At 38.6% G+C, this 27,408-nt stretch overlaps 1 protein-coding gene and 4 gene segments (V, D, J or C); 2 read left to right on the forward strand and 3 right to left on the reverse strand.

Moving 5' to 3' along the window:
• Positions 1–1,664: 1,664 nt before the first annotated feature.
• On the reverse strand, positions 1,665–2,943 carry LOC116055681. The segment is given in 2 exon segments: positions 1,665–2,002; positions 2,811–2,943. A coding segment is annotated over 1 exon segment (264 nt).
• Positions 2,944–7,911: 4,968 nt separating this feature from the next.
• LOC116055671 lies at positions 7,912–8,643 on the forward strand. The segment is given in 2 exon segments: positions 7,912–8,007; positions 8,224–8,643. Coding segments are annotated over 2 exon segments (363 nt in total).
• A 1,018-nt stretch (positions 8,644–9,661) lies between these two features.
• LOC116055683 lies at positions 9,662–10,938 on the reverse strand. The segment is given in 2 exon segments: positions 9,662–9,999; positions 10,808–10,938. A coding segment is annotated over 1 exon segment (264 nt).
• A 668-nt stretch (positions 10,939–11,606) lies between these two features.
• LOC118493399 (immunoglobulin kappa light chain-like) lies at positions 11,607–20,686 on the forward strand. Its single transcript, XM_035993045.1, has 5 exons — positions 11,607–11,663; positions 11,771–12,090; positions 16,599–16,677; positions 16,785–16,798; positions 20,374–20,686. The coding sequence occupies exons 1-5, from the start codon at positions 11,612–11,614 to the stop codon at positions 20,680–20,682; spliced, it is 774 nt and encodes a 257-aa protein (XP_035848938.1). The 5' UTR covers positions 11,607–11,611; the 3' UTR covers positions 20,683–20,686.
• LOC116055714 lies at positions 15,677–26,705 on the reverse strand (the record flags this gene model as incomplete). The annotated part of the segment is given in 3 exon segments: positions 15,677–15,740; positions 25,452–25,812; positions 26,633–26,705. Coding segments are annotated over 2 exon segments (408 nt in total), but the record flags the coding sequence as incomplete, so codon positions are not given.
• Between the last annotated feature and the right edge of the window lie 703 nt (positions 26,706–27,408).

Genomic DNA, 27,408 nt, shown 5'->3' on the forward strand with positions numbered 1-27,408 from the left:
AGAGACTGATACACTTCACTGAGGACACACACACACACACACACACACACACACACACACACACACACACACACACACACACACACACACACACACACAGTTATGACCTGATTCAAGTGGCCACAACAAAAGGGACACACACCATCATCAAGGTTTTACAAAATATGTTTATTTCAAAATATTAAACTAAATTAAAGGGTTAACTTTAACTAATATATGGGCTGTGGATATTAGTAAAGTCAGTTTGTGTGATGTTCATGAGTGGAAATTATGTGTGTTGTAAAGGCTCATAGGAGCAGAGTAGAGAACTAAAGCAGACGGGAGAGGAGCAAAGCTGCAGCAGAGTGGAGAGTCAGCCAGAGAGAGGGCTGCAATGCATCCAGACTTAAATAACCTCCTGCTACTGGGAACATCCTCAGCTGTTCCCAGTTGCTCTAACCATCACCTGCAGAGAGAGCACAGACAGCTGAATCACACAGCTAACTCAAGTTGACACCATCCATTCATATCACATTATAATCTCATCTTCTTATCTGATTCATGCCTAATTCAATTTTAGTTTATTTCAGATACACAGGTCCATATCTCTCTAAAATATATAAAACACAACAACACAAATAAGACAAAAAGTTTATATATTGAAGTTCATGAGGTCAAAGTAATTAAAACAGACATTTGTTTCAATGTTGACAAAATATGAAGTGTACCTTGTGTCACATTTTGTAGGGTCAGTTAAAGCAATTCTAATTAATTCTTTTGAGTCAGTTAGGCCACACATTATATATATATATATATATATATATATATATATATATATATATATATATATATATGAAACAGTCTAGAGGAGCCAACTTGGAAATACCTAAAAATATTAAGAAATCTTATAACTGCATATATTTGAAGTATATGCAAAACACATTTTCTCTTACATGTAACTCAAGTAATGTGATATTTTGGGATCACATTTCGGATATTAATATTTTGATGATATAATATGCTGACGATATCCTAATTTATCATTCAATTGCAATTATTTCTTCTCAGGCTTTGTAGTTTACACAGATTCATTATACTCTCTGTACACTTCTAAAAACAATTCAACATGAGAGTTTACACATAATGGATGAGATACATAGTATATCTGATCTTCCTAAAATATCAACATAATCAGCTTTGTGACAAAAAGAAATGTACAAATACTCTAATGAAGCAGTTTCTGCTGTCACAAAAGGTTTAAAGAATCTAGAATAAATTATGATTTTACTTCAATCTTTCCTGGGTGACTTTCATGATTATCTGATAACTTTTTGTTTAAAAATGAGGTATACTAACAATGACATTATATTAACTTATAATTTCTTTCTCAAGACATATCCATTCTTAAATCTTAAAATTGAGTTGAGTTAAATCTTTCTAGACTTATGGAACTATGAAGACATCAACATTGGTTTCTTTTAAAATAACAGACATGGATACAACTGATTTGATGAAAGGTTATTTATTGTGTTGAAATAATAAAATATTTAAAAGGCAACAAAACTTTATCAATGAAACATGTAATTAGACAGTGAGGGAAAGAACGAGATAGAAAGGTAAAGAGTAGCAGAGAGCAGACTGAGATCAGTATCAGAGTGAAACCAGTAGCAGAGTCCCAGTGAGTCAGGTCAGGACTGGGAACACTGGTCTCTCCTCAGTGTCTCTGAGAGTGGAGTCTGGGAGCCCTGGGTGGCCTCACAGGTCACAGAGCCCACCTTCTCCCACTGGTCTGCAGGGAGCCTCAGGGTGCTGCTCCAGCTGTATTTGCCGTCCTTCTCCAGCACCCCGGGGCTCCTGCTCTCCTCCCAGCTGCTGCTGCTGCTGCTGCTGCTGCCGTCCACCTTCCAGGCCAGACTCCAGTCTGAGGGGAAGCCCTTGTTGGCCAGGCACATGAGCGTGGCCTTCCCCTTCAGCAGCTCCTCACTGGAGGGGGGCAGCACCGTCAGGGTGGGACGGACATCACCTAGGAGACACCAATCAGCTTAGAGGACAGGGACCACACAGCTGTCAATCAACCAGCAGACACTTGGACACCTTTACTGTGTGAGAGTTGGTTTTCTCCTTTAAGGAGTTTCTGTCAGATGGTTTTTCTGCTCCACCAGTCACTCACTCACACATTGTTTCACTTCCCTTTAAGAAGCCTCTCATGTAAATCAGCACAGAGAGAATCATCTACACAATGAGCTGATATATATCAAACTATACACTTGAAATAAAATGTCAACTTTTGGACAAATCTTTAAACCTCCAAATCAAGATCATCAACAACCTAACTATACATGACTTTAAAGTATTTAGTGGAATAGAAACAAATCCAGAAAATGAGCTGACAACATCAAATGTTCTTCATGTGATTTTGATCATCATTACCAAACTGTTCAAATAGTTTTCAAACTTTGAAACAATACATGACACAGTAAAGAGATGTTGCACATTTTCAAATACCGATCTTTATCTTTGCTCTGTTCAATTGTTTGAATATTTGAATCTTCATTTGCTTTAAACAGTTATCATTGATGTGGAAAATTAAAAAAGAATCTTGTAGAACAGTTTTTCAGTTTTATCTTTTCCACACTTCAAGTCATTTAAATTTCAGTTTGACAGAAATGTGTAAAGAAATGTTTAGTGAAGCTGCTCTGAGTTAGTCTCCACGATAAAGGAGGAGAAATAAAAATGTGAATACATGTATATTTTATCGACTTTAAACCGAATTTAAAACATTATTTTCCAATATTTACAATATAGTTTTTAGTATTTGTGCAGAAACTTACTTCCAACATTCAGTCTGGTTCCTCCACCAAAAGTCCACCACAGTGATACAAAGTCATTGAGCCGCCGTACAAAAACCTCTCACTGTAGAGAGACACGGCTCTCTGACTTTGACACAAACAAACTCACCAAAATGAGGCTGTTTATAAAATCTTGTCAGATAAAAAGAAAACTGACAATAACACAGTGCTGTAGCTTTCCAGAATACATGTTTTGATATATATTCATTTATAATGAAATGTATATTGTTTACCAGTTAGATAAATATGACAAGTGTTCCCTGATGCATTCATTCTGTGTTCAATTGCTGTACAGCATAGAGAATAAAATACTTCTAAATTTTCCAGCTGGTCCTTGGGACCCTAAATCGAGCATTTTATAGACATAATCTTTTAATACATTAACACAGTGTTGCACAGTTCTAGAATGCATGTTTTTATATATATTAAATGTAGAAAATATCTTCTCTTGCAATTAATTTAAATAAGACAGAACACATTAGATTAGATTGACTTTATTGTCCACCTCAGTGGAAATTTGTGTTTGTCTTCTCCTAAAGTACAGCAAAGGTAAATACAATGCACATAACACAGCACACCATTATAAACATACAGAGTACAGAGTAGCTCACTCTGTAGGGAGTTGGGTTGGGAACCAGAGGGATGGTTTTGGAACCGGATGGTCGCTGGTTCAAGTCCCCATACGGACCAAAGTATGGTGTTGGACTGGTAGCTGGAGAGGTGCCAGTTCACCTCCTGGACACTGCCAAGGTGCTCTTGACCTGGGCACCAAACCCCCAACTGCTCGGGGTGCCTGTCCATTGACAGCGGCAGCCCCCTCACTCTGACATCTCTCCATTAGTGCATGTATAGTTACTGAGCATGTGGGTGTATTTCAGACCTGTGTATAATAATGATAACAGATTTGTGGGATTAATAAAGTATACATTATTATTATTAGTTATGGGTTATAATAATAACAGATTATTAGTTTTTATTAATATACAGTACACAATACACGATAGGTAGCAGCAGATAAGTTATATAAATAATACAAGAAATTAAATCTTATAAAATAACAAGTGTTCCCTTATGGAGTAATTCTGTGATCAATGGCTGTATGGGTTAGGAAATAAAATACTTCTTGTAAATGTTCCAGCAGGTCCTTGGGACCCTAAATCTAACATTTACTATACTCTGATAAAGTGATTGATCCATTGATGAACAGCATCATCAGAGTAATCCAAGTCCCTGTTGGAGTCAGTCAGAGCATTTCCATAGAGAGCCACTTTGCATCAGCAGCACCATGCTCCAGTGCTCTGGGAGAGTTTATAGTCCTGAGAGTTGAACACTGGATGACTGACAGCTGTCCTTCATGACAACAGAAGACACAGAAATCCTCCTCATCAAAAACATGACTTTGATCTCCGTCCTCATCTGGACTCTCCTCTGCTGCTGCTTCACAGGTAAAGTCCAGAGAATCAAACTCCTCTCCTCTATCAACATCCGTCCCTCTGAAATGAAGACGACTAAACCGTGACGCTGCTTTATGTTTTTGTCTCTGTATCCTCAGAGTCCAGAGGCCAGGTCACAGTGACTCAGCCTGGAGCAGTGAGCTCTGCTCTGGGAGGCTCCGTCTCCATCAGCTGTAGGACCAGTCATAGAGTAGATGATGGAGAGGACCTATCCTGGTACCAACAGAGAGATGGAGAAACTCCTAAACCGCTCATTTATACTACTAGCACTCGAGAATCAGGGATTCCAGATCGTTTTACAGGCAGTGGATCAAACTCTGACTTCACTCTGACCATCAGTGGAGTCCAGACTGAAGATGCAGCAGTTTACTACTGTATGGGGGAATTCTTAATCAACAGTCAGTATGTGTTCACACAGTGAAAAAGCGTCGTACAAAAACCTCCCTCAGTCAGACTGAACAGAAACTGAACTGACTGCTGCAGCTGGAAGCTGCTGCAGAGACTGATACACTTCACTGAGGACACACACACACACACACACACACACACACACACACACACACACACACACACACACACACACACACACACACACACCCCATGTAACTGTATGACACACTACATCATCTGTAAAATACATTTCCTAATACAATCATGTAAAAAACATCAATGTCATCTATCTCTTTATATCTTTCACTGATCAATCAGCTGAATGGATTAATACAAGCATCAGTATCAAGCATATGTTCAGAGTCCACTACAATACAATCTGTTTGTGTGCAGATTCATTTGATTTAACAATATAATACAATTAGTTTCCCCTCTTGTAGACCATAATTGTATCAGGAATTAAAGCATGTGTTCTGGCTCCTATCACTTCCCTCTTAAATGTACAGAAAAGTCTATTGCACACTTTGTAATGCAGGCGCATAATCACAGTGAGGGACTTCCCTGAATATATGAAATCTAGAAATCCCCTCCTTAACATTTGTAAATGATCAGACAGCTCATCAGATCCCTCCTGAGCACCGTGCACAGATCTCTGATCAACAAGTAAAACAAAGTCTGTTTCAATCCCAGCATCACTGATACACATGTTGAATAGAAACCAGTGGGTTGATTCTCTTGTAGATTACCACATCTGGACAGATGTGTTTTAGTGGAACAGACTGGAGGATGATCTGGGCTTCTCTCCCTCTGTCTCTTACCTTTTAAAATCTGGGTCTGTTGTTGATTTGTCATTTTCATTTTTGTTTCTCAACCTTTACTGAGTGACTTAATATTTCACCCTTGTTGGAATCCACTAAACTAATGTTACTAAACTTACAATATGGATTTTAACAATCACATCATTATGTTCTCAGATATAAATGCATGCTGGGGAAACTGAATTCTTTCTATTTATATCTGTATGGCTGAGATTTGAAAAAAAAAAAGAAATCAACATCCTTTTCAAAACCAAGTTCTTGTTTTACATTTGACATCCCAGCTAAGGAGTGGCTCTACTGTCGTTACAAAGCACTGAAACTTTTTCATGAAAAATAATGAAATGCATTTAAAGCTGCACCCCCTTAAATGTCTTGAATATATTTGTCAATGTCAAACATTTCTGGCCTTAACCTTTCTTTTGCGTATTACCACATTAATCATTGTACGTGGAATACAATTATCTTTAACAAGTCCCTGTTGGAGTCAGTCAGAGCATTTCCATAGAGAGCCACTTTGCATCAGCAGCACCATGCTCCAGTGCTCTCTCTCTTATGGCCTGTAGTGGCCACTACAAAAGGGAGACACATCATGATCAAGTTTTACAAAACGTTTTTATTAAACAATTTAAACCAAATTAAAGGGTTAACTTAAGTAATTAAAGTATTGGCTGTGGATATCAGTAAAGTCAGTGGAAAATATGTGCATGTGGGCAGAGAACAGAACTAAAGCAGACGGGAGAGGAGCAAAGCTGCAGCAGAGTGGAGAGTCAGCCAGAGAGAGGGCTGCACTGCATCCAGACTTAAATAACCTCCTGCTACTGGGAACATCCTCAGCTGTTCCCAGTTGCTCTAACCATCACCTGCAGAGAGAGCACAGACAGCTGAATCACACAGCTAACTCAAGATGACACCATCCATTCATATCACATTATAATCTCCTGTTGTTATCTGATTCATGCCAAAGAATCAACAGGAGTCAACTTGAAACAAAAAATAAATAAATAATCTATAATCACATCTATATAAAGTTTATGCAAAAATACATTTTCCCATACATGCAACTCAAAAACGCAACAAATACACTGAGACCAAAAGTTCATTCTTGACTTTGGAAACAACAAAACAATCTCTTCACAACGTCCATCCATTAGCTGTTGAACTTTCATATATGCATTTCATATATATATATATATTTTCATATGTAACAATCATACCACATGATCTTCAGAGGTGGGACCAAGTCACTGTATTGCATGTCCAAGTCAAGTCCCAAGTCATACACTTTGTATTTCGAGTCCTTAAGAAGTCATAATGCAATCTTCAAATGTAGACAACAGAGTAATAACACATTTAAATTGCACAAATCATGAACGTCTTTTTTTAACACTGACACAGCAGTTTAATAATTTAATAATGAATTATGTCTAAATGAAATAAAAACTTAAATGTAATGTAAATGTAATGTGCCAGAAATAGGTCCTAGAGTTCTATAGTAAAGTTACTCACTTTATGGAGGAATAATCTGTGTCTGCATGTGTGTGAGAGAGAACGTAACAGTTTGTATAAAACAACATCAACGAAGGAATAAACGGTTTCATTCACCCACAAGGTTGTGCTTTTTCTGTTACTAAGGGATACCCCAAAATTTCTCTGCTATAACGTTAGTCATTTACTTTTCTTATGTTTCAGGTTAACAGCAGCTTCAAATGTCGAAAAAAAATTTGGAAGATGTAGCATCTCCATCTGTAATTTTCGACCCAAATGTTTTGCATGTTGCCTACCATTTTTTGTTGACCACCATATAGTCTTTATACACAAACAAAATTATCTTTTGTGTCATCATTTCCAACTGGCACTCAGCAACATAACTTCACTTCTTTATATTTGTCTCCGGCATATGCTCTCCGGTCTGCAGTCTGTCAGATCGGCTAAAGTGGATCTAGGTAATGATGCATTCTTGAAGTATCAACTTGCTGGGAATTAATAGCGTTGATTCAGGAGATGAACGGAAATTTATTTTTATTGTCAAAAACTTCTGGTTGGAGTTTCTCGAGCATGTCATCTGAGATCCTCGGAGTCAGCCTTCTATAAAGACTCATCACTGCTTTACTTGGTGAAATCTTCACATTACAAACACCTAAAGTTGTCAAACCTGCATTTATAACTAATCATTATCAAAAAGGACCATATCACCAAACTGGACAAACAGAACAAAACTGTCCACAAGTCCCTGGATCAGTTTACTACCAGACTTTTCAATATCCTCTCCATGTGAATATGTAAATATGTAGGTCCATGCTCTCAGCACTGAGGGGGAAACAGCATGACATGTTGAGGACAGCTACAGTTCACTGACTCTGTGTGTTTGCATATGTGTCCTGCCTCTCTGCTCCCAGCCGTTAAGAGGCCAGTGTTGATCAGTGACTGTCCAGGACTTTCAGAGACACTGACACGCCGGCAGCATGATGATGATGTCACTTATTCTACTGCTGGCCACCCTGGGGCTCCTTGTTCAGGGTGAGACTCTCTTCTGAAAACTTTGCTTCAGGATGCAACCAGGTTCACCTCAATGATGTTCTGCTATGATGGAGAAACACTGGAACAAGCAGCATTTACCTTCTTCCATCTCTTCTCCATGTTAAAGAAATGAGACTCTTCTGTTTGGATGTTGATCATCTTTCTCCAAGCTGGATTTGTCTCAATAACCCTTCTGCTCTTTTTCATGTTTTCCAGGTTCATCAGGAGAAATCATCCTGACTCAGTCTCCTGGATCTCAGTCTGTTGCTCCAGGACAGTCTGTCTCTATCAGATGTAAAGCCAGTTCAGGAATTAGTAACGACCTTCACTGGTACCTTCAGAAACCTGGAGAATCTCCTAAACTTTTGATTTATTATGCTACAAGCCGTCAGTCTGGAGTTTCAGATCGTTTCAGTGGAACTCAGTCTGGAACTGACTTCACTCTGACCATCAGTGGAGTTCAGACTGAAGATGCAGGAGATTATTATTGTCAGCAGAGTAGCAGCTTCCCGTTCACACAGTGATACAACGTCGTACAAAAACCTCCTCAGCTGGAGAGGAACTGATCTGAATGAACAGCTGCAGAAACCTACAGAAACTGAGACACTTTAGAAGTTTGACTGACACTGAAGTCTATATAACAGAACAAAGTCAGGAAATAATGATCATACTATAGTAAGATATAATAGTAATCTTATTGAAAAAGTGTAGCTAACAGTTTATTTAAAATCAGATCAAACTACATGTGAAAAGTAGATAAGTTAATAAAGCTAACACCAGTTTGTTTAGCTGTGAAATCAATTATTTATTTCCATTTCAGTGTTGAAGTTAATTTTCACATTCAAATACAATTTGAAATGTATGTAATTTATATTCAAGTCAGTTCATTTTCCAACACAACTTAAGACATGAAATGTTTTAATGAACTTGTGTTGACAGTGAAATGCATATGTAATGTAATATTTTGGGATCACACAGTTGAAAAAATTATTATTTTCAATGATATAAAATGCTGATGATATCCTACTTCATAATTCAAGTGCAATTATTTCTTCTCAGGCTCTGCAGTTTACCCAGATTCATTATACTCTATAGACACATCTAAAAACAATTCAACATAGTAAACATTTCATTTATGTGATACATAGTATAATATCTGAATTTACAAAACATATTGAAATAATCAGCTTTCCTACAAAAACAAATTCAAAATTACTCCAATGAAGTAGTTTCTGAAGTCACATCAGCTTTAAAGAATTTGGAATAAATGATGGAGTTACTTATATCTTGTCTGGGTCACATTAATGATAATCTGATAAGTTTTGGGTTTTCAAAATATATTAAACATGCTATTATATTACCATAATTATTTATTTTTTCCAGAAATTCCCATGCAGTTTTGCATTAACCTCAGTTGAGTTTAACATTTCTAGATTTATGGAACTATGAAGACAGAGATATCTGTTTCTTTTACAATAACAGACATGGAAACAACTGATTTGATGAAAAGTACTTTATTGTGTTAAAACATGCAACACACTTTATCAATGAAACATGTAATTAGACAGTGAGTGAGGGTAAGAGATAAACAGAGACAGAGTTACAGACTGAGATCAGTATCAGAGTGAAACCAGTAGCAGAGTCCCAGTGAGTCAGGTCAGGACTGGGAACACTGGTCTCTCCTCAGTGTCTCTGAGAGTGGAGTCTGGGAGCCCTGGGTGGCCTCACAGGTCACAGAGCCCACCTTCTCCCACTGGTCTGCAGGGAGCCTCAGGGTGCTGCTCCAGCTGTATTTGCCGTCCTTCTCCAGCACCCCGGGGCTCCTGCTCTCCTCCCAGCTGCTGCTGCTGCTGCTGCTGCTGCCGTCCACCTTCCAGGCCAGACTCCAGTCTGAGGGGAAGCCCTTGTTGGCCAGGCACATGAGCGTGGCCTTCCCCTTCAGCAGCTCCTCTCTGGAGGGGGGCAGCACCGTCAGGGTGGGACGGACATCACCTAGGAGACACCAATCAGATTAGAGGACAGGGACCACACAGCTGTCAACCAACCAGCAGACACTTGGACACCTTTACTGTGTGAGAGTTGGTTTTCTCCTTTAAGGAGTTTCTGTCAGATGGTTTTTCTGCTCCACCAGTCACTCACTCACACATTGTTTCACTTCCCTTTAAGAAGCCTCTCATGTAAATCAGCACAGAGAGAATCATCTACACAATGAGCTGATATATATCAAACTATACACTGGAAATAAAATGTCAACTTTTGGACAAATCTTTAAATCTCCAAATCAAGATCATCAACAACCTAACTATACATGACTTTAAAGTATTTAGTGGAATAGAAACAAATCCAGAAAATGAGCTGACAACATCAAATGTTCTTCATGTGATTTTGATCATCATTACCAAACTGTTCAAATAGTTTTCAAACTTTGAAACAATACATGACACAGTAAAGAGATGTTGCACATTTTCAAATACCGATCTTTATCTTTGCTCTGTTCAATTGTTTGAATATCTGAATCTTCATTTGCTTTAAACAGTTATCATTGATGTGGAAAATTAAAAAAGAATCTTGTAGAACAGTTTTTCAGTTTTATCTTTTCCACACTTCAAGTCATTTAAATTTCAGTTTGACAGAAATGTGTAAAGAAATGTTTAGTGAAGCTGCTCTGAGTTAGTCTCCACGATAAAGGAGGAGAAATAAAAACGTGAATACATATATATTTTATCGACTTTAAAGAGAACTTAAAACATTACTTTACAAAATTTACAATATAGTTTTTAGTATTTGTGCAGAAACTTACTTCCAACATTCAGTCTGGTTCCTCCACCAAAAGTCCACCACAGTGATACAAAGTCATTGAGCCGCCGTACAAAAACCTCTCACTGTAGAGAGACACGGCTCTCTGACTTTGACACAAACAAACTCACCAAAATGAGGCTGTTTGTAAAATCTTGTCAGATAAAAAGAAAACTGACAATAACACAGTGCTGCAGATTTCCTTAATGCATGTTTTTGGTACATGTTAAATGACTGTGATTTCTTCTCTTGAAATTAATTTAAATAAGACAGAAGACATTAGATTAGATTGACTTTATTGTCCACCTCAGTGGCCTTCTCCCAAATTACAGCAAAGGTAAATACAATGCACATAACACAGCACACCATTAAAAACATATAATATACAGAATACAATATACAATAGTGTAAATGGGCAGGTAGCAGCAGATAAGTTCTAAAAATAATTCAAGAAAGCAAATCTTATAAAACAACAAGTGTTCCCTGATGCAGTAATTATGTGTTCAATGGCTGTATGACATAGGAAATAAAATACTTCTTGTAAATGTTCCAGCAGGTCCATGGGACCCTAAATCTAACATTTACTATACTCTGATAAAGTGATTGATCCATTGATGAGCAGCATCATCAGAGTAATCCAAGTCCCTGTTGGAGTCAGTCAGAGCATTTCCATAGAGAGCCACTTTGCATCAGCAGCACCATGCTCCAGTGCTCTGGGAGAGTTTATAGTCCTGAGAGTTGAACACTGGATGACTGACAGCTGTCCTTCATGACAACAGAAGACACAGAAATCCTCCTCATCAAAAACATGACTTTGATCTCCGTCCTCATCTGGACTCTCCTCTGCTGCTGCTTCACAGGTAAAGTCCAGAGAATCAAACTCCTCTCCTCTATCAACATCCGTCCCTCTGAAATGAAGACGACTAAACCGTGACGCTGCTTTATGTTTTTGTCTCTGTATCCTCAGAGTCCAGAGGCCAGGTCACAGTGACTCAGCCTGGAGCAGTGAGCTCTGCTCTGGGAGGCTCCGTCTCCATCAGCTGTAGGACCAGTCAGGATATTTATTGTTCTAGCTGTTTAGCCTGGTACCAACAGAGAGATGGAGAAACTCCTAAACTGCTCATTTATGATACTACCACTCGACAATCAGGGATTCCAGATCGTTTTACAGGCAGTGGATCAAACTCTGACTTCACTCTGACCATCAGTGGAGTCCAGACTGAAGCTGCAGTAGTTTACTACTGTCAGAGTTTTCACTATATCAACAGTCAGTATGTGTTCACACAGTGAAAAAGCGTCGTACAAAAACCTCCCTCAGTCAGACTGAACAGAAACTGAACTGACTGCTGCAGCTGGAAGCTACTGCAGAGACTGATACACTTCACTGAGGACACACACACACACACACACACACACACACACACACACACACACACACACACACACACAGACACACACACACACACACTTCTTTTTAACCATGAATTTCCTTCACCGCCACTAGAAGTAGAGCTTTCATTTTGGAATTAAGGGAATATTCTTATAAAACACTTTGAAGTTTTATACAACGCTTTTCAATAAAACATAAACGCAATACACAATTAAAAAATACTACACTACAAAAGCCACACTAAACTATTTCTTCCCTATCAAAGGTTTTCACAGTGTCCACTTAAGTCCAACTGGAGAGACTCCCAAAGATCAAAACTCCTGACTTTAGAGCCACAGTCAACTTCACTTATGAGTCTGTAGTGAGAAAAAAAAAAAAAAACCCTGACCGAGACTTTTAGGACCTACTCTTTATATATACCTTTATAATCTCATTGATATTGGAGGGTGTCTGACCATGTAGGGCTCTAAAACTGATAACAGGTATCTTGAAATTGATTCTTAATTTACTCGGGAGCCTGTGAAAAAAATCAAGACAGATGTGATATGTGATCTCTTCAAGGACCTGGTAAAAAGCCTCTGAACAACCTCTGGACCTGTTGTTAGTGGTTCATGGACGTGAAAGACAAGTAGAAATGGAGTAACAACAGTCTAAATAGATGAAAGAAATGTAGAAATGATCATCCTCATCTTAGCTCGAGGCATAGTGGGCCAAAGTTTAACAATGAATAAGTCAAAAGTCAACAAGGTCAACAGAATCATAGGAAAACTGTATTAACTGAAATTTAATAATAAATAGGAAATGCATTTCAAGCATCTTTTCAGAGTGACACCACCATCAAACAGCCTGTACGCCGATGATTTCTCAATTATACATGACAAAACATGTTCTCTTCTTTATGTCCATCATGTGATCAGTCATTAAAGCAACTCTTCTGTCTGTCTGTTCTCCCCTTTTCAATTTTTAAAAAGTATCAATTATAGACTTTGGAGTTCACCTTTTTACCAAACTTAAATTAAGTATTTAAATTAAAGTAGATTCCCTGGCTAGAAGAAATAAAGTAAAACAGAATCCATTGTCTCAATCATCCACTAAATGATTATCTGCAGAATGAATAAACATTATCACAACATATTTCCTGCTATGAATCCTGTCATCCCACACTCAGGAGTGCATTGAATAGATATCTGGTACCTCGTTAACCACCTGTAGTAAAAAACTAACTCTAGATGTAAAAATACCCACAAACAGAATCGACTTTCTGTACTTGGTGGAAACTAAATTAAGTTTTTATGACAAGATTTGACCATTCATCTGTAGCCCATTATGTAGTGAGACATTTAATTAGTCAAAGTAAAAGGGGAAACAGCATGACATGTTGCTCCTTGTTCAGGGTGAGACTCTCTTCTGAAAACTTTGCTTCATGATGCAACCAGGTTCACCTCAATGATGTTCTGCTATGATGGAGAAACACTGGAACAAGCAGCATTTACCTTCTTCCATCTCTTCTCCATGTTGAAGAAATGAGACTCTTCTGTTTGGATGTTGATCATCTTTCTCCAAGCTGGATTTGTCTCAATAATCCTTCTGCTCTTTTTCATGTTTTCCAGGTTCATCAGGAGAAATCATCCTGACTCAGTCTCCTGGATCTCAGTCTGTTGCTCCAGGACAGTCTGTCTCTATCAGATGTAAAGCCAGTTCAGATATTAGTAGCTACCTTCACTGGTACCTTCAAAAACCTGGAGAATCTCCTAAACTTCTGATTTATTATGCTACAACCCGTCAGTCTGGAGTTTCGGACCGTTTCAGTGGAAGTGGATCTGGGTCTGATTACACTCTGACCATCAGTGGAGTTCAGACTGAAGATGCAGGAGATTATTTTTGTTCACAGAGTGGTTACAGCTACCCGTTCACACAGTGATACAGCGTTGTACAAAAACCTCCTCAGCTGGAGAGGAACTGATCTGACTCAACAGCTGCACAGAAACAGAGACAATTTAGAAGTTTGACTGACACGGAAGTCTATAAAACAGAATGTCAGTAACTACTTTTTATATCATATTAAGCTATAATAGTAATCTTGTTGAAAAAGGGTATTGACTAATATATTTAAAGTCTGATCACACTACATGTATTATAGTTGAGTTGAACGGTAGTTCATACAACTAACACCAGTTTGTTTAGCTGTGAAATACAATATTTCCATGTGTTTTTAAAATGCAAATGCAATTTGAAATTCAATTTGATTTACATTTAAATCAGTTTATTTTCCAACAACCTTAAAGCCATGACATGTTTTAATGATCTTGTGTAAAACACAAAAGAAATGTGATATTTTGAGATCACACAGTTGATAATAATATTTTGATGATATAATATGCTGATGATATCCTAATTTACAATTCAAGTGCAATTATTTCTTTCAAACTTTCTAGTTTGCATAGTATATCACATATATCAAGTGCTCATATTATGCTTTTTGGCTTTTTCCCTTTCTTTTATTGTGTTATATATCTTTTTTGTGCACAGTATAGGTTTACAAAGTGACAAAGCCCAAAGTCCACCCCAAAGGGACTTACCATCTCCAACAGAAAACACTGTTCACAAACTGCTCCAAACAGCTCTATTGTAGTCCAGCCTTTACTTCAGAGACAAACGTGGTCACTTTGTAACACGCGTTATAATGCTCGCCTAGCTACTAGCATGGCACGCCCTCAAACTCATCTTCTGATTGGGTTGTAGTCCTTACCTAGCTACTGCGCATGTGTGACTCCCAACAAAGATAGAACAGAAGTGAGATGCCTCACTCTGTAGCTAAAACAGAGAGCTCAACACACAGGGTGAAAAGAGGAGCTGCAGCAAAGTGCAGTACAACAAAAAATAGTGATTTTTGAAAATGAAACCATGTAAACCTATTCTGGTACAACCTCTTCTGGTACAACCTCTAACTACAATTATGAACCTGAAAATGAACATAATATGAGCACTTTAAATAATCAGCTTTGCTACAAAAATAAATGTACAATTACTCTAATGAAACAGTTTCTGCAGTCACAAAAGCTTTACAGAATTTGGAATACATTATGTATTTACTTCTATCATGTCTGGGTCACATTAATGATTATCTGATTAGTTTTTTTTGTTTTCATAATATATTAAACATGGCATTATATTTCCTCATAGTTTCTTTCTAGAGAAATTTTCAGGCAATTTTATATTGATCAGACACTCTTCAAGTCAGCTTCAAAGAGTTATGATGTAATCCTGGAGTTGATTAATAACACCACCACCAGTAATGAGAAAAAACTTACTGAGAGGGGGGGTTGTGGATCTCTAAAAATATAGGTGAAGGAAACTGATGTTTTAAAAACATGCAGACATTTTCTTATTTGAATCATGTTTTATTGTTTTACAGCAGAAAGAGCATAAATATTATTGCAACAAATAAAACCGCTATTTCAGGTTGAATACTGTTAAATTGCTCTGATGCCAGAACGAGAGAGAGAGAGTAGCAGAGAGCAGACTGAGATCAGTATCAGAGTGAAACCAGTAGCAGAGTCCCAGTGAGTCAGGTCAGGACTGGGAACACTGGTCTCTCCTCAGTGTCTCTGAGAGCGGACCAACAGGCGCATAATCACAGTGAGGGACTTCCCTGAATATATGAAATCTAGAAATCCCCTCCTTAACATTTGTAAATGATCAGACAGCTCATCAGATCCCTCCTGTGCACCGTGCACAGATCTCTGATCAACAAGTAAAACAAAGTCTGTTTCAATCCCAGCATCACTGATACACATGTTGAATAGAAACCAGTGGGTTGATTCTCTTGTAGATTACCACATCTGGACAGATGTGTTTTAGTGGAACAGACTGGAGGATGATCTGGGCTTCTCTCCCTCTGTCAATTGCCTTTTGAAAACTGGGTCTGTTGTTGATTTCTCATTCATATGTGTATATATATATATCTACATATCTATATCTCTTTTTACTTGTTTTTTTAACCTTTAAACCTCTTCTGACTGACTTGATATTTCACCCTTGTTGGAATCCACTAAACTAATGTTTCTAAACTTACAAAACTATTATTACAATTGCACCATTTTTCTATCATGTATAAATGCATGATTCTTTTTTGTTTAAATATGTATGGCTGAGATTTAAAAATAGGAAAAGAATTTCCATCCTTCTCAAAACAATTACATTTTTTACCATGACTCGTCATCCCAGCTGAAAAGTGGCAATAAGTGTTGTACGTGAAACACCCTGTCCCTGTTGGAGTCAGTCAGAGCATTTCCATAGAGAGCCACTTTGCATCAGCAGCACCATGCTCCAGTGCTCTGGGAGAGTTTATAGTCCTGAGAGTTGAACACTGGATGACTGACAGCTGTCCTTCATGACAACAGAAGACACAGAAATCCTCCTCATCAAAAACATGACTTTGATCTCCGTCCTCATCTGGACTCTCCTCTGCTGCTGCTTCACAGATAAAGTCCAGAGAATCAAACTCCTCTCCTCTATCAACATCCGTCCCTCTGAAATGAAGACGACTAAACCGTGACGCTGCTTTATGTTTTTGTCTCTGTATCCTCAGAGTCCAGAGGCCAGGTCACAGTGACTCAGCCTGGAGCAGTGAGCTCTGCTCTGGGAGGCTCCGTCTCCATCAGCTGTAGGACCAGTCAGAAGGTTTCTGTTTATGTTTATGGTTTTAGCAGCTACGATTGTTTAGCCTGGTACCAACAGAGAGATGGAGAAACTCCTAAACTGCTCATTAACTCTGCTACTTATCGAGAATCAGGTACTCCAAGTCGTTTTACAGGCAGTGGATCAAACTCTGACTTCACTCTGACCATCAGTGGAGTCCAGACTGAAGATGCAGCAGTTTACTACTGTCAGAGTTATCATGAAATCAACAGTCAGTGGTTGTTCACACAGTGAAAAAGCGTCGTACGAAAACCTCCCTCAGTCAGACTGAACAGAAACTGAACTGACTGCTGCAGCTGGAAGCTACTGCAGAGACTGATACACTTCACTGAGGACACACACACACACACACACACACACACACACACACACACACACACACACACACACACACACACACACACACACACACGCACACACACACACACACACACACACACACGACCTGATTCAAGTGGCCACAACAAAAGGGAGACACACCATCATCAAGTTTTTGCAAAATATAATTATTTAAAAAAAATTAAACCAAATTAAAAGGTTAACTTTAACTAATGTATAGGCAGTCGGTATTAGTAAAGTCAGTATTGTGTGATGTGCATGAGTGGTAAATATGTGTGTTGTAATACTTTCATAATGTATTATATCTAAATGAAATAAAAAGATAAATGTAAAAGAAAAAAACAGAAACATAGTGTGGCAGTCTGCCAGAAATAGGTCCTAGAGTTCTATAGTAAAGTTACTCACTTTATGGAGGAATAATCTGTGTCTGCATGTGTGTGAGAGAGAACGTAACAGTTTGTATAAAACAACATCAACGAAGGAATAAACGGTTTCATTCACCCACAAGGTTGTGCTTTTTCTGTTACTAAGGGATACCCCAAGATTTCTCTGTTATAACGTTAGCATTTACTTTTCTTACGTTTCAGGTTAACAGCAGCTTCAAATGTCAAAAAAGAAATTGGAAGATGTTGAATATATTCGACACAAATGTTTTGCATATTGCCATATTTTTTTGCCACCATGTAGTCGTCATACGCAAACAAAATTATCTTTTGTGTCATCATTTCCAACTGTCACTCAGCAACATAACTTCACTTCTTCATGTTTGTCTCCAGCATATGCTGTCTGCAGTCTGTCAGACCGGCTTACAGTTTTTTCCAACAGCTTACACACGTTTTCAAAACTATGTCTCCTTTTTTCAAAACTCTACACACAATTCACAAAACGCCTCACATCTCCTTCAAGATTAAACACTGCATTCAAAATACCATCAACACATCTCAAAATGAAGCATTTGCATCAAATGAAGAACACGTTTTTCATAATAGTAAATTTTTGGATGTACCATGTACACACTGTTGTTCTAAATCTAAAGCTCTTTTGTCTTTCATAGGCTTATATCTACATTAACAATGTTCTAGAGAGAAAGTAATCTGCTGAGTGGTTGGAAAGTTCACTGGAAACAACAATGTAATGTTACAGTAAGACAGAAAATATTTATTGTATGCACTTTGTGCAAAACAAAGTCTGATTGATTTATGATTTCTCATGCAGTAATAGTCATTAGATAGTTGCATGCCTGTTCTCATTTCTGAGGATTTGAAGTATGGACGCCACTGTAAAGCTACTCAAGATGGGCTTCTCTCATGGTCAATCTGTGGTTGATCACATGATGAATAAGTGTGGCCGTGATCTCATCAGAGATGGCTCTCCTTCTTCCTCTTCTTCCTCCTCCTCCTCCTCCTCCTCCGCTCTCCTTCTTTCTCTTCCTCCTCCTCGTTGTTGTCCTCCCCTTGCTCTCTGTCTATTGTTGGCATCCATTGTTCAAAACAGGTAATCTGACCTTTGACCTCTGTATAGGCTTATACTGCCGTGCAGTCAGTACACAGTGACTCAGCCTCAGTCAGACTGAACAGAAACTGAACTGACTGCTGCAGCTGGAAGCTACTGCAGAGACTGATACACTTCACTGAGGACACACACACACACACACACACACACACACACACACACACACACACACACACACACACACACACACACACACACACACACACACACACACTAAAATATGACATACTACACCTTCCATCTTTGAAAATACATTTACTTCAATTTTTTTTCCTAAAATAATGATGTACAAGACGTTAATGTCTTTACCTCTTTATATTTCTCACTGATCCCTCAGATGAATGGATTAATACATCGTCAGTGTCAGTATCAATCATGTGTTCAGAGTCCACCACAAAACAATCTGTTTATATGCAGATTACATTTGATGTAACATTATAATACAATTAGTTTCCCCTCTTGTAGACCATAATTGTATCAGGAATTAAAGCATGTTTTCTGGTTCCTATCACTTCCCTCTTAAATGTACAGAAAAGTCTCTTTCACACTTTGTAATCCAGGCGCATAATCACAGTGAGGGACTTCCCTGAATATATGAAATCTAGAAATCCCCTCCTTAACATTTGTAAATGATCAGACAGCTCATCAGATCCCTCCTGTGCACCGTGCACAGATCTCTGATCAACAAGTAAAACAAAGTCTGTTTCAATCCCAGCATCACTGATACACATGTTGAATAGAAACCAGTGGGTTGATTCTCTTGTAGATTACCACATCTGGACAGATGTGTTTTAGTGGAACAGACTGGAGGATGATCTGGGCTTCTCTCCCTCTGTCAATTGTCCTTTGAAAACTGGGTCTGTTGTTGATTTGTCATTCATATGTGTGTATATATCTACATATCTATATCTTTTTTTTCTTGTTTTCTAAACCTTTACTGACTGACTTGATATTTCACCCTTGTTGGAATCCACTAAACTAATGTTTCTAAGCTCACAAAACTATTATTACAATTGCACCATTTTTCTATCATGTATAAATGCATGCTGGAGAAACTGAATCCTTTTTGTTTATATATGTATGGCTGAGATTTAAAAATAGAAGATTTTCCATCCTTCTCAAAACGATTTTATTTTTTACCATGACTCGTCATCCCAGCTGAAAAGTGGCAACATTTTAATGAAAAATAACAAAATAAATTTAAATCTGCACACCCTTAAAAGTGTTGGTATGTTAGTCAATGTCAAACATTTCTGGTCTTAACCTTTCTTTAACATGTTTCTACAGTAAGTGTTGTACGTCAAACACCCTGTCTCTGTTGGAGTCAGTCAGAGCATTTCCATAGAGAGCCACTTTGCATCAGCAGCACCATGCTCCAGTGCTCTGGGAGAGTTTATAGTCCTGAGAGTTGAACACTGGATGACTGACAGCTGTCCTTCATGACAACAGAAGACACAGAAATCCTCCTCATCAAAAACATGACTTTGATCTCCGTCCTCATCTGGACTCTCCTCTGCTGCTGCTTCACAGGTAAAGTCCAGAGAATCAAACTCCTCTCCTCTATCAACATCCGTCCCTCTGAAATGAAGACGACTAAACCGTGACGCTGCTTTATGTTTTTGTCTCAGGTCACAGTGACTCAGCCTGGAGCAGTGAGCTCTGCTCTGGGAGGCTCCGTCTCCATCAGCTGTAGGACCAGTCAGGATGTTTATGGTACTTACGAGTTAGCCTGGTACCAACAGAGAGATGGAGAAACTCCTAAACTGCTCATTTACTATGCTAGCACTCGACAATCAGGGATTCCAGATCGTTTTACAGGCAGTGGATCAAACTCTGACTTCACTCTGACCATCAGTGGAGTCCAGACTGAAGATGCAGCAGTTTACTACTGTCAGAGTCTTCACTATCCCAACAGTCAGTGGTTGTTCACACAGTGAAAAAGCATCGTACAAAAACCTCCCTCAGTCAGACTGAACAGAAACTGAACTGACTGCTGCAGCTGGAAGCTACTGCAGATACTGATACACTTCACTGAGGACACACACACACACACACACACACACACACACACACACACACACACACATACAAAGTAAGACATATTATAAGATAACTTTTTGTTCCACAATATGTGTGAAAAACATACATAGATGTTATCGAACAAGCAACACAGCAAATTAATTCATTAATTACTTTTTCCGTCTATTTACAACATCTCCTCAGTTTTTTTAACATTCAGAAAAAGATGTTTGTTATCACACCATTTTACAAACCTCTGAATCTCTGAAAGGTAGTTAGATAGATCACTGTCCTTTTTTATTAAAGCTAGGATGTCAGTATCATCAGAAGATGTAATGATATAGTTGTTGGGATTCTAGCTTCTATACTCATCTGTGTAAAGGGTAAAAAGGACAGGTGAACTGACTCAACCCTGGGGGGCTCCGGTGCTTAAAGTTCTCCACTCTGAGAGAGTACCATTAACACTGACCTGCTGTTTACCATTCGTTAGAAACCAGTGGTACCACCTAATAATGAGGGATGGACATTAAGGTCATTCAGCTTTTTAATGAATAGGTGTAGCTGTACCGTATTAAATGCTGAACTGAAATCTACAAATAAAACACGTTCATATGAGGTAGGCTCCTCTAAATGTTTAGATATCAAATGTACCATGGCAGTGACTGCATCATCTGTACCTCTTTTGCCCCTAAATGCAAACTGAAAAGGATCTAATGAGCAAATGACATCTGTGTTCAATAGGTTGATAATGATTTTCTCAAAACAACTGGGCGGTATTCATTATAATCCTTACAGCATACCTTTTTAGGAACAGGAATAATAATAGAGCTTTTCCAAGTGGAAGGAACAACATGTGAGTCCAGAGACTTTTGGTAAATAGGACACAAGGCCTCTGCCAGCTCTACGCTGCATCATTTCAGCAGAGACCCAGAAATGCCGTCTGGTCCAGCAGCCTTCCTAGGGCAGGTGGGTGAGAAAAGACTCTGTACAACATGCTGGTCAATAGTGATTTTTGGGTGATTCAGTGCAGGTAATGAGTCTAGAGCCTCTATTTTATCCTACTAGAACTCAGCTAATCAAAACCTTGCATAAAATGTATTTAATTAATCGGCTTTTCCCCCTCATTAAGAACACTAAGACATGTTTTAGCCGGGACCAGGTTTATCATAAATTTCATGGAATCATTTTTTTTTCATATTCATTGTGGAGCAGTGGGTTTCAAATTTCTCCTTCTCCTTCCTCCTTGCCTTTCCTAATTTGCTGTTGAGTTTTTTTTGGATATTCCTCATGGCCACAATATCCCCATTTTTAAATGCTATTTTTCTACAGACTACACACTCTTTAATTTCCCTGGAAATATAAGATTTATTGTTTGGATACAAAGTTATAGACTTCTGAGTTAACACGTTATCTATACAAAATGTTACATAATTAGTAATAGTGTCTGTTGCTTCTTCTAAGTCCAAGCTATGGAAGAGGTCCAAGTTAGTGCAGTAAAAACATCCTTTTAATGGATCAATGCCATCATTGTCCCAAACGTGGATTGTTTTTAATGGTGGTGTACTGATTTTAAGCAGGGACTTGTAGGGTTAACTTTAGTAATTCAATGATGGGATGTGGATATCAGTGAAGCTAGTATTGTGTGATGGGTGTGAGTGGACAATATACACAGGTTGTAAAGGTTGATAGGAGCAGAGTAGAGAACTAAAGCAGACGGGAGAGGAGCAAAGCTGCAGCAGAGTGGAGAGTCAGCCAGAGAGAGGGCTGCACTGCATCCAGACTTAAATAACCTCCTGCTACTGGGAACATCCTCAGCTGTTCCCAGTTGCTCTAACCATCACCTGCAGAGAGAGCACAGACAGCTGAATCACACAGCTAAAGCCTGGTTCACACAGGACGATTTTAAAATTGTCGGCCGATTTTCCAATCCTGAGAGACCCCACACACGGCGATAAAAAATCACGGGTCTAACAGTTTTGGTCGTACAGTGTGTGGTGCGCAGCACACGGCAAAATCAACACATCACACACAAACCGATTTGACTCCCGAGCATTCCCAGGTCAGACGGGAAATCTCACAAAATCCCTCGAGATCAAACGTGACTTCAGAGTAAACAATCATGGCGGACGAAGAGGCTGCAGTGGCGATAATTTGTAGTTTGTTTTTAATCGAAAAAAAACGTTGTCAAAGAAGTGGAGACAACGCGAGCATGGACTATACTTGGTATATTTATCTCCGACGTCCACCGGACTTTCTGGTGCGCCATGCCGCCGGCTGTTTTGATTTTGTTTCCCGGTGCTTTCCTCGCCACCTCGCTTTCTGATTGGCTACACGCCACAGTCCACAGGAGGCGTGCTCGTTTGTACCCGGGGGACACCACACACGAGGAGAAATCGGGCCAAAACAATCCAACATGTTGGATATCCCCGATTTGAGATCGGAGCGGTCCCGAAATCCTTCCGAGCAGACGAGAGCAGTCTTAACACACCACACACGGCAGGAATATCTGATCAGATTATTTTACGATAATCGGAGCATCCTTAAGAATGTCGGAAGGGGTGAATCGGGGCTAAAATCGGCCTAATTATCCTGCCGTGTGAACCAGGCTTAACTCAAGATGACACCATCCATTCATATCACATTATAATCTCATGTTCTTTCTTGACTTTGGAAACAGCAAAACAATCTCTTCACACCGTCCATCCAGTAGCTGTTGTTGATCTTTTAATCATATCATCATACTTTTCCTCAGCAGATGTTATTAAAATGTGGATTTTCAAATTCCCATTCCTCTCAGCATTTGTGAGACTTCTTGTCCACGTTGGCTTAGAAGTTAAAATATTGCATGAGAACTGGGTGAACTCTGTCTGCTGAGGAAGATCATGTAATTGGATCCAAAGATCTGAGACGAGACAAGACCGGGTAAAAATGCGGCAGATTCTGAGACGAGACCGAAACCTTCAAAGAGTGGTCTTGATACCAAGACTGATATTGAGAACTACAACACTGGACTCCCTGGGGCTCCTTGTTCAGGGTGAAATTCTCTTCTGAAAACTTTGCTTCAGGATGCAACCAGGTTCACCTCAATGATGTTCTGCTATGATGGAGAAACACTGGAACAAGCAGCATTTACCTTCTGCCATCTATTCTCCATCTTAAAGGAATTAGACTGTTTGGATGGTTATCTTCTTTCTCCAAGCTGGATTTATCTCAATAACCCTTCTGCTCTTTTTCATGTTTTCCAGGTTCATCAGGAGAAATCATCCTGACTCAGTCTCCTGGATCTCAGTCTGTTGCTCTGTCTCCATCAGATGTAAAGCCAGTTCAAATATTAGTACTATTGTATTCAGCTGGTACCTTCAGAAACCTGGAGAAGCTCCTAAACTCCTGATTTATTCAACTTCAACCCTTCAGTCTGGAGTTTCAGATCATTTTAGTGGAAGTGGATCAAACTCTGACTACACTCTGACCATCAGTGGAGTTCAGACTGAAGATGCAGCAGTTTACTACTGTCAGCAATATCAAAGCTATCCAGTCACACAGTGATACAACGTCGTACAAAACCTCCTCAGCTGGAGAGGAACTGATCTGACTCAACAGCTGCACAGAAACTAAAACACAAGTTTGACTGAACAAATTTTTTTATTTAATAATAATCGACTTTGAACACTTTAACACTAAATTTACTTTATCTAACTACAAGTTATACTTTAAAGTCTTTCATTAAACAGGGTTTGACATTCTGCTACACATCAAAGCTGACTTCTGTTAAAGTATAATTTCAATTATTTGATAGGTTTAATCCAGTAGAGTATGATAACACATGAACACTAAAACTGTAAATATGATTTGATTATTTCATATCTAACCATATTTTATAGAACCTCAAACATACTCATAGTTGAAATACATTACAAAGTTTAATTTCATTCATGTTGTAAAGTTACTAATCACGTCTATAACATATTTTAATCATTTTGTGTTTTGTAATTTTTAGCGAACAAATGGATTTTATGATTAAAACCAAAGATGATTGGAGTATGTAAATCAGAAATGTTTAAATTATTTCCTTTGTCGTCTCTTTATTTTCTTTGTGGATCTTCAGCAGAAACACAATGTAAATATTTCCAGAGTTTGAACTGAAGATCAGTCATTTTATTTCTCTCTATGCTGATGATATTGTGCTTTTTATTTCAGATTTAGCAAATATTGTTGAGACTTTTGTATTTTTTTCTAATAATATTGACAATTTTTTAGATACATTTAAAGCAATTACAATATAACAGTCCTTACTTTAAACACACTTCAGTAATAAGAGATGATTGGATGATGTGTCATTGAAATGTTCTGACCATGAGTTTTGTTCCAAAGGTTTATTAATATAGACATTGTTTTATATAATCCTAAACTGTCTTTTCTTTCATCATTAGAGAGTTTACAACATTTTTGTTAGATCAGTTAGTCCTCAGGAATTCAAAAAGTCACTACCACACTTAAGAAAAGATGTAAAGAGACACTTTGATAATAACAAACATGAAAACAACTGATTTGATGAACACGTCTTTATTGTCTTTAAACACTGAAATAATGTAGAAATATTGCGACAAGCTGGTAAATATCGCTATTGAAAGATATGAAATTAAAAACAGAAATAGTTGCAGAGCGTAGACTGAGATCGGAGTGAAACCAGTAGCAGAGTCCCAGTGAGTCAGGTCAGGACTGGGAACACTGGTCTCTCCTCAGTGTCTCTGAGAGTGGAGTCTGGGAGCCCTGGGTGGCCTCACAGGTCACAGAGCCCACCTTCTCCCACTGGTCTGCAGGGAGCCTCAGGGTGCTGCTCCAGCTGTATTTGCCGTCCTTCTCCAGCACCCCGGGGCTCCTGCTCTCCTCCCAGCTGCTGCTGCTGCTGCTGCTGCTGCCGTCCACCTTCCAGGCCAGACTCCAGTCTGAGGGGAAGCCCTTGTTGGCCAGGCACATGAGCGTGGCCTTCCCCTTCAGCAGCTCCTCACTGGAGGGGGGCAGCACCGTCAGGGTGGGACGGACATCACCTAGGAGACACCAATCAGATTAGAGGACAGGGACCACACAGCTGTCAATCAACCAGCAGCCACTTGGACACCTTTACTGTGTGAGAGTTGGTTTTCTCCTTTAAGGAGTTTCTGTCAGATGGTTTTTCTGCTCCACCAGTCACTCACTCACACATTGTTTCACTTCCCTTTAAGAAGCCTCTCATGTAAATCAGCACAGAGAGAATCATCTACACAATGAGCTGATATATATCAAACTATACACTGGAAATAAAATGTCAACTTTTGGACAAATCTTTAAACCTCCAAATCAAGATCATCAACAACCTAACTATACATGACTTTAAAGTATTTAGTGGAATAGAAACAAATCCAGAAAATGAGCTGACAACATCAAATGTTCTTCATGTGATTTTGATCATCATTACCAAACTGTTCAAATAGTTTTCAAACTTTGAAACAATACATGACACAGTAAAGAGATGTTGCACATTTTCAAATACCGATCTTTATCTTTGCTCTGTTCAATTGTTTGAATATTTGAATCTTCATTTGCTTTAAACAGTTATCATTGATGTGGAAAATTAAAAATTATTCTTGTAGAACCGTTTTTCAGTTTTATCTTTTCCACACTTCAAGTCATTTAAATTTCAGTTTGACAGAAATGTGTAAAGAAATGTTTAGTGAAGCTGCTCTGAGTTAGTCTCCACGATAAAGGAGGAGAAATAAAACATGAATACTAAAAGTAAATAAAAAGATATTTTATCTACTGTAAACAGAATTTAAAACATTACTTTACAATATTTACAATATAGTTTTTAGTATTTGTGCAGAAACTTACTTCCAACATTCAGTCTGGTTCCTCCACCAAAAGTCCACCACAGTGATACAAAGTCATTGAGCCGCCGTACAAAAACCTCTCACTGTAGAGAGACACGGCTCTCTGACTTTGACACAAACAAACTCACCAAAATGAGGCTGTTTGTAAAATCTTGTCAGATAAAAAGAAAACTGACAATAACACAGTGCTGCAGATTTCCTTAATGCATGTTTTTGGTACATGTCAAATGTCTGTGATTTCTTCTCTTGAAATTAATTTAAATAAGACAGAAGACATTAGATTAGATTGACTTTATTGTCCACCTCAGTGGCCTTCTCCCAAATTACAGCAAAGGTAAATACAATGCACATAACACAGCACACCATTAAAAACATATAATATACAGAATACAATATACAATAGTGTAAATGGGCAGGTAGCAGCAGATAAGTTCTAAAAATAATTCAAGTAAGCAAATCTTATAAAACAACAAGTGTTCCCTGATGCAGTAATTATGTGTTCAATGGCTGTATGACATAGGGAATAAAATACTTCTTGTAAATGTTCCAGCAGGTCCATGGGACCCTAAATCTAACATTTACTATACTCTGATAAAGTGATTGATCCATTGATGAACAGCATCATCAGAGTAATCCAAGTCCCTGTTGGAGTCAGTCAGAGCATTTCCATAGAGAGCCACTTTGCATCAGCAGCACCATGCTCCAGTGCTCTGGGAGAGTTTATAGTCCTGAGAGTTGAACACTGGATGACTGACAGCTGTCCTTCATGACAACAGA

Source organism: Sander lucioperca, chromosome 16 (genome assembly GCF_008315115.2).
Source record: "Sander lucioperca isolate FBNREF2018 chromosome 16, SLUC_FBN_1.2, whole genome shotgun sequence".
Lineage (NCBI taxonomy): Eukaryota > Metazoa > Chordata > Actinopteri > Perciformes > Percidae > Sander > Sander lucioperca.

What these genes read in the sequence shown, in the direction of transcription:
- LOC118493399 (XM_035993045.1), top strand. Translation starts at nt 11,612, where the DNA reads ATGACTTTGATCTCCGTCCTCATCTGGACTCTCCTCTGCTGCTGCTTC. An exon ending in CCTCTGCTGCTGCTTCACAG is followed by an intron (nt 11,664 to 11,770) that starts GTAAAGTCCAGA and finishes CTGTATCCTCAG; the next exon opens with AGTCCAGAGGCCAGGTCACA. An exon ending in GTCAGTATGTGTTCACACAG is followed by an intron (nt 12,091 to 16,598) that starts TGAAAAAGCGTC and finishes ATGACAACAGAA; the next exon opens with GACACAGAAATCCTCCTCAT.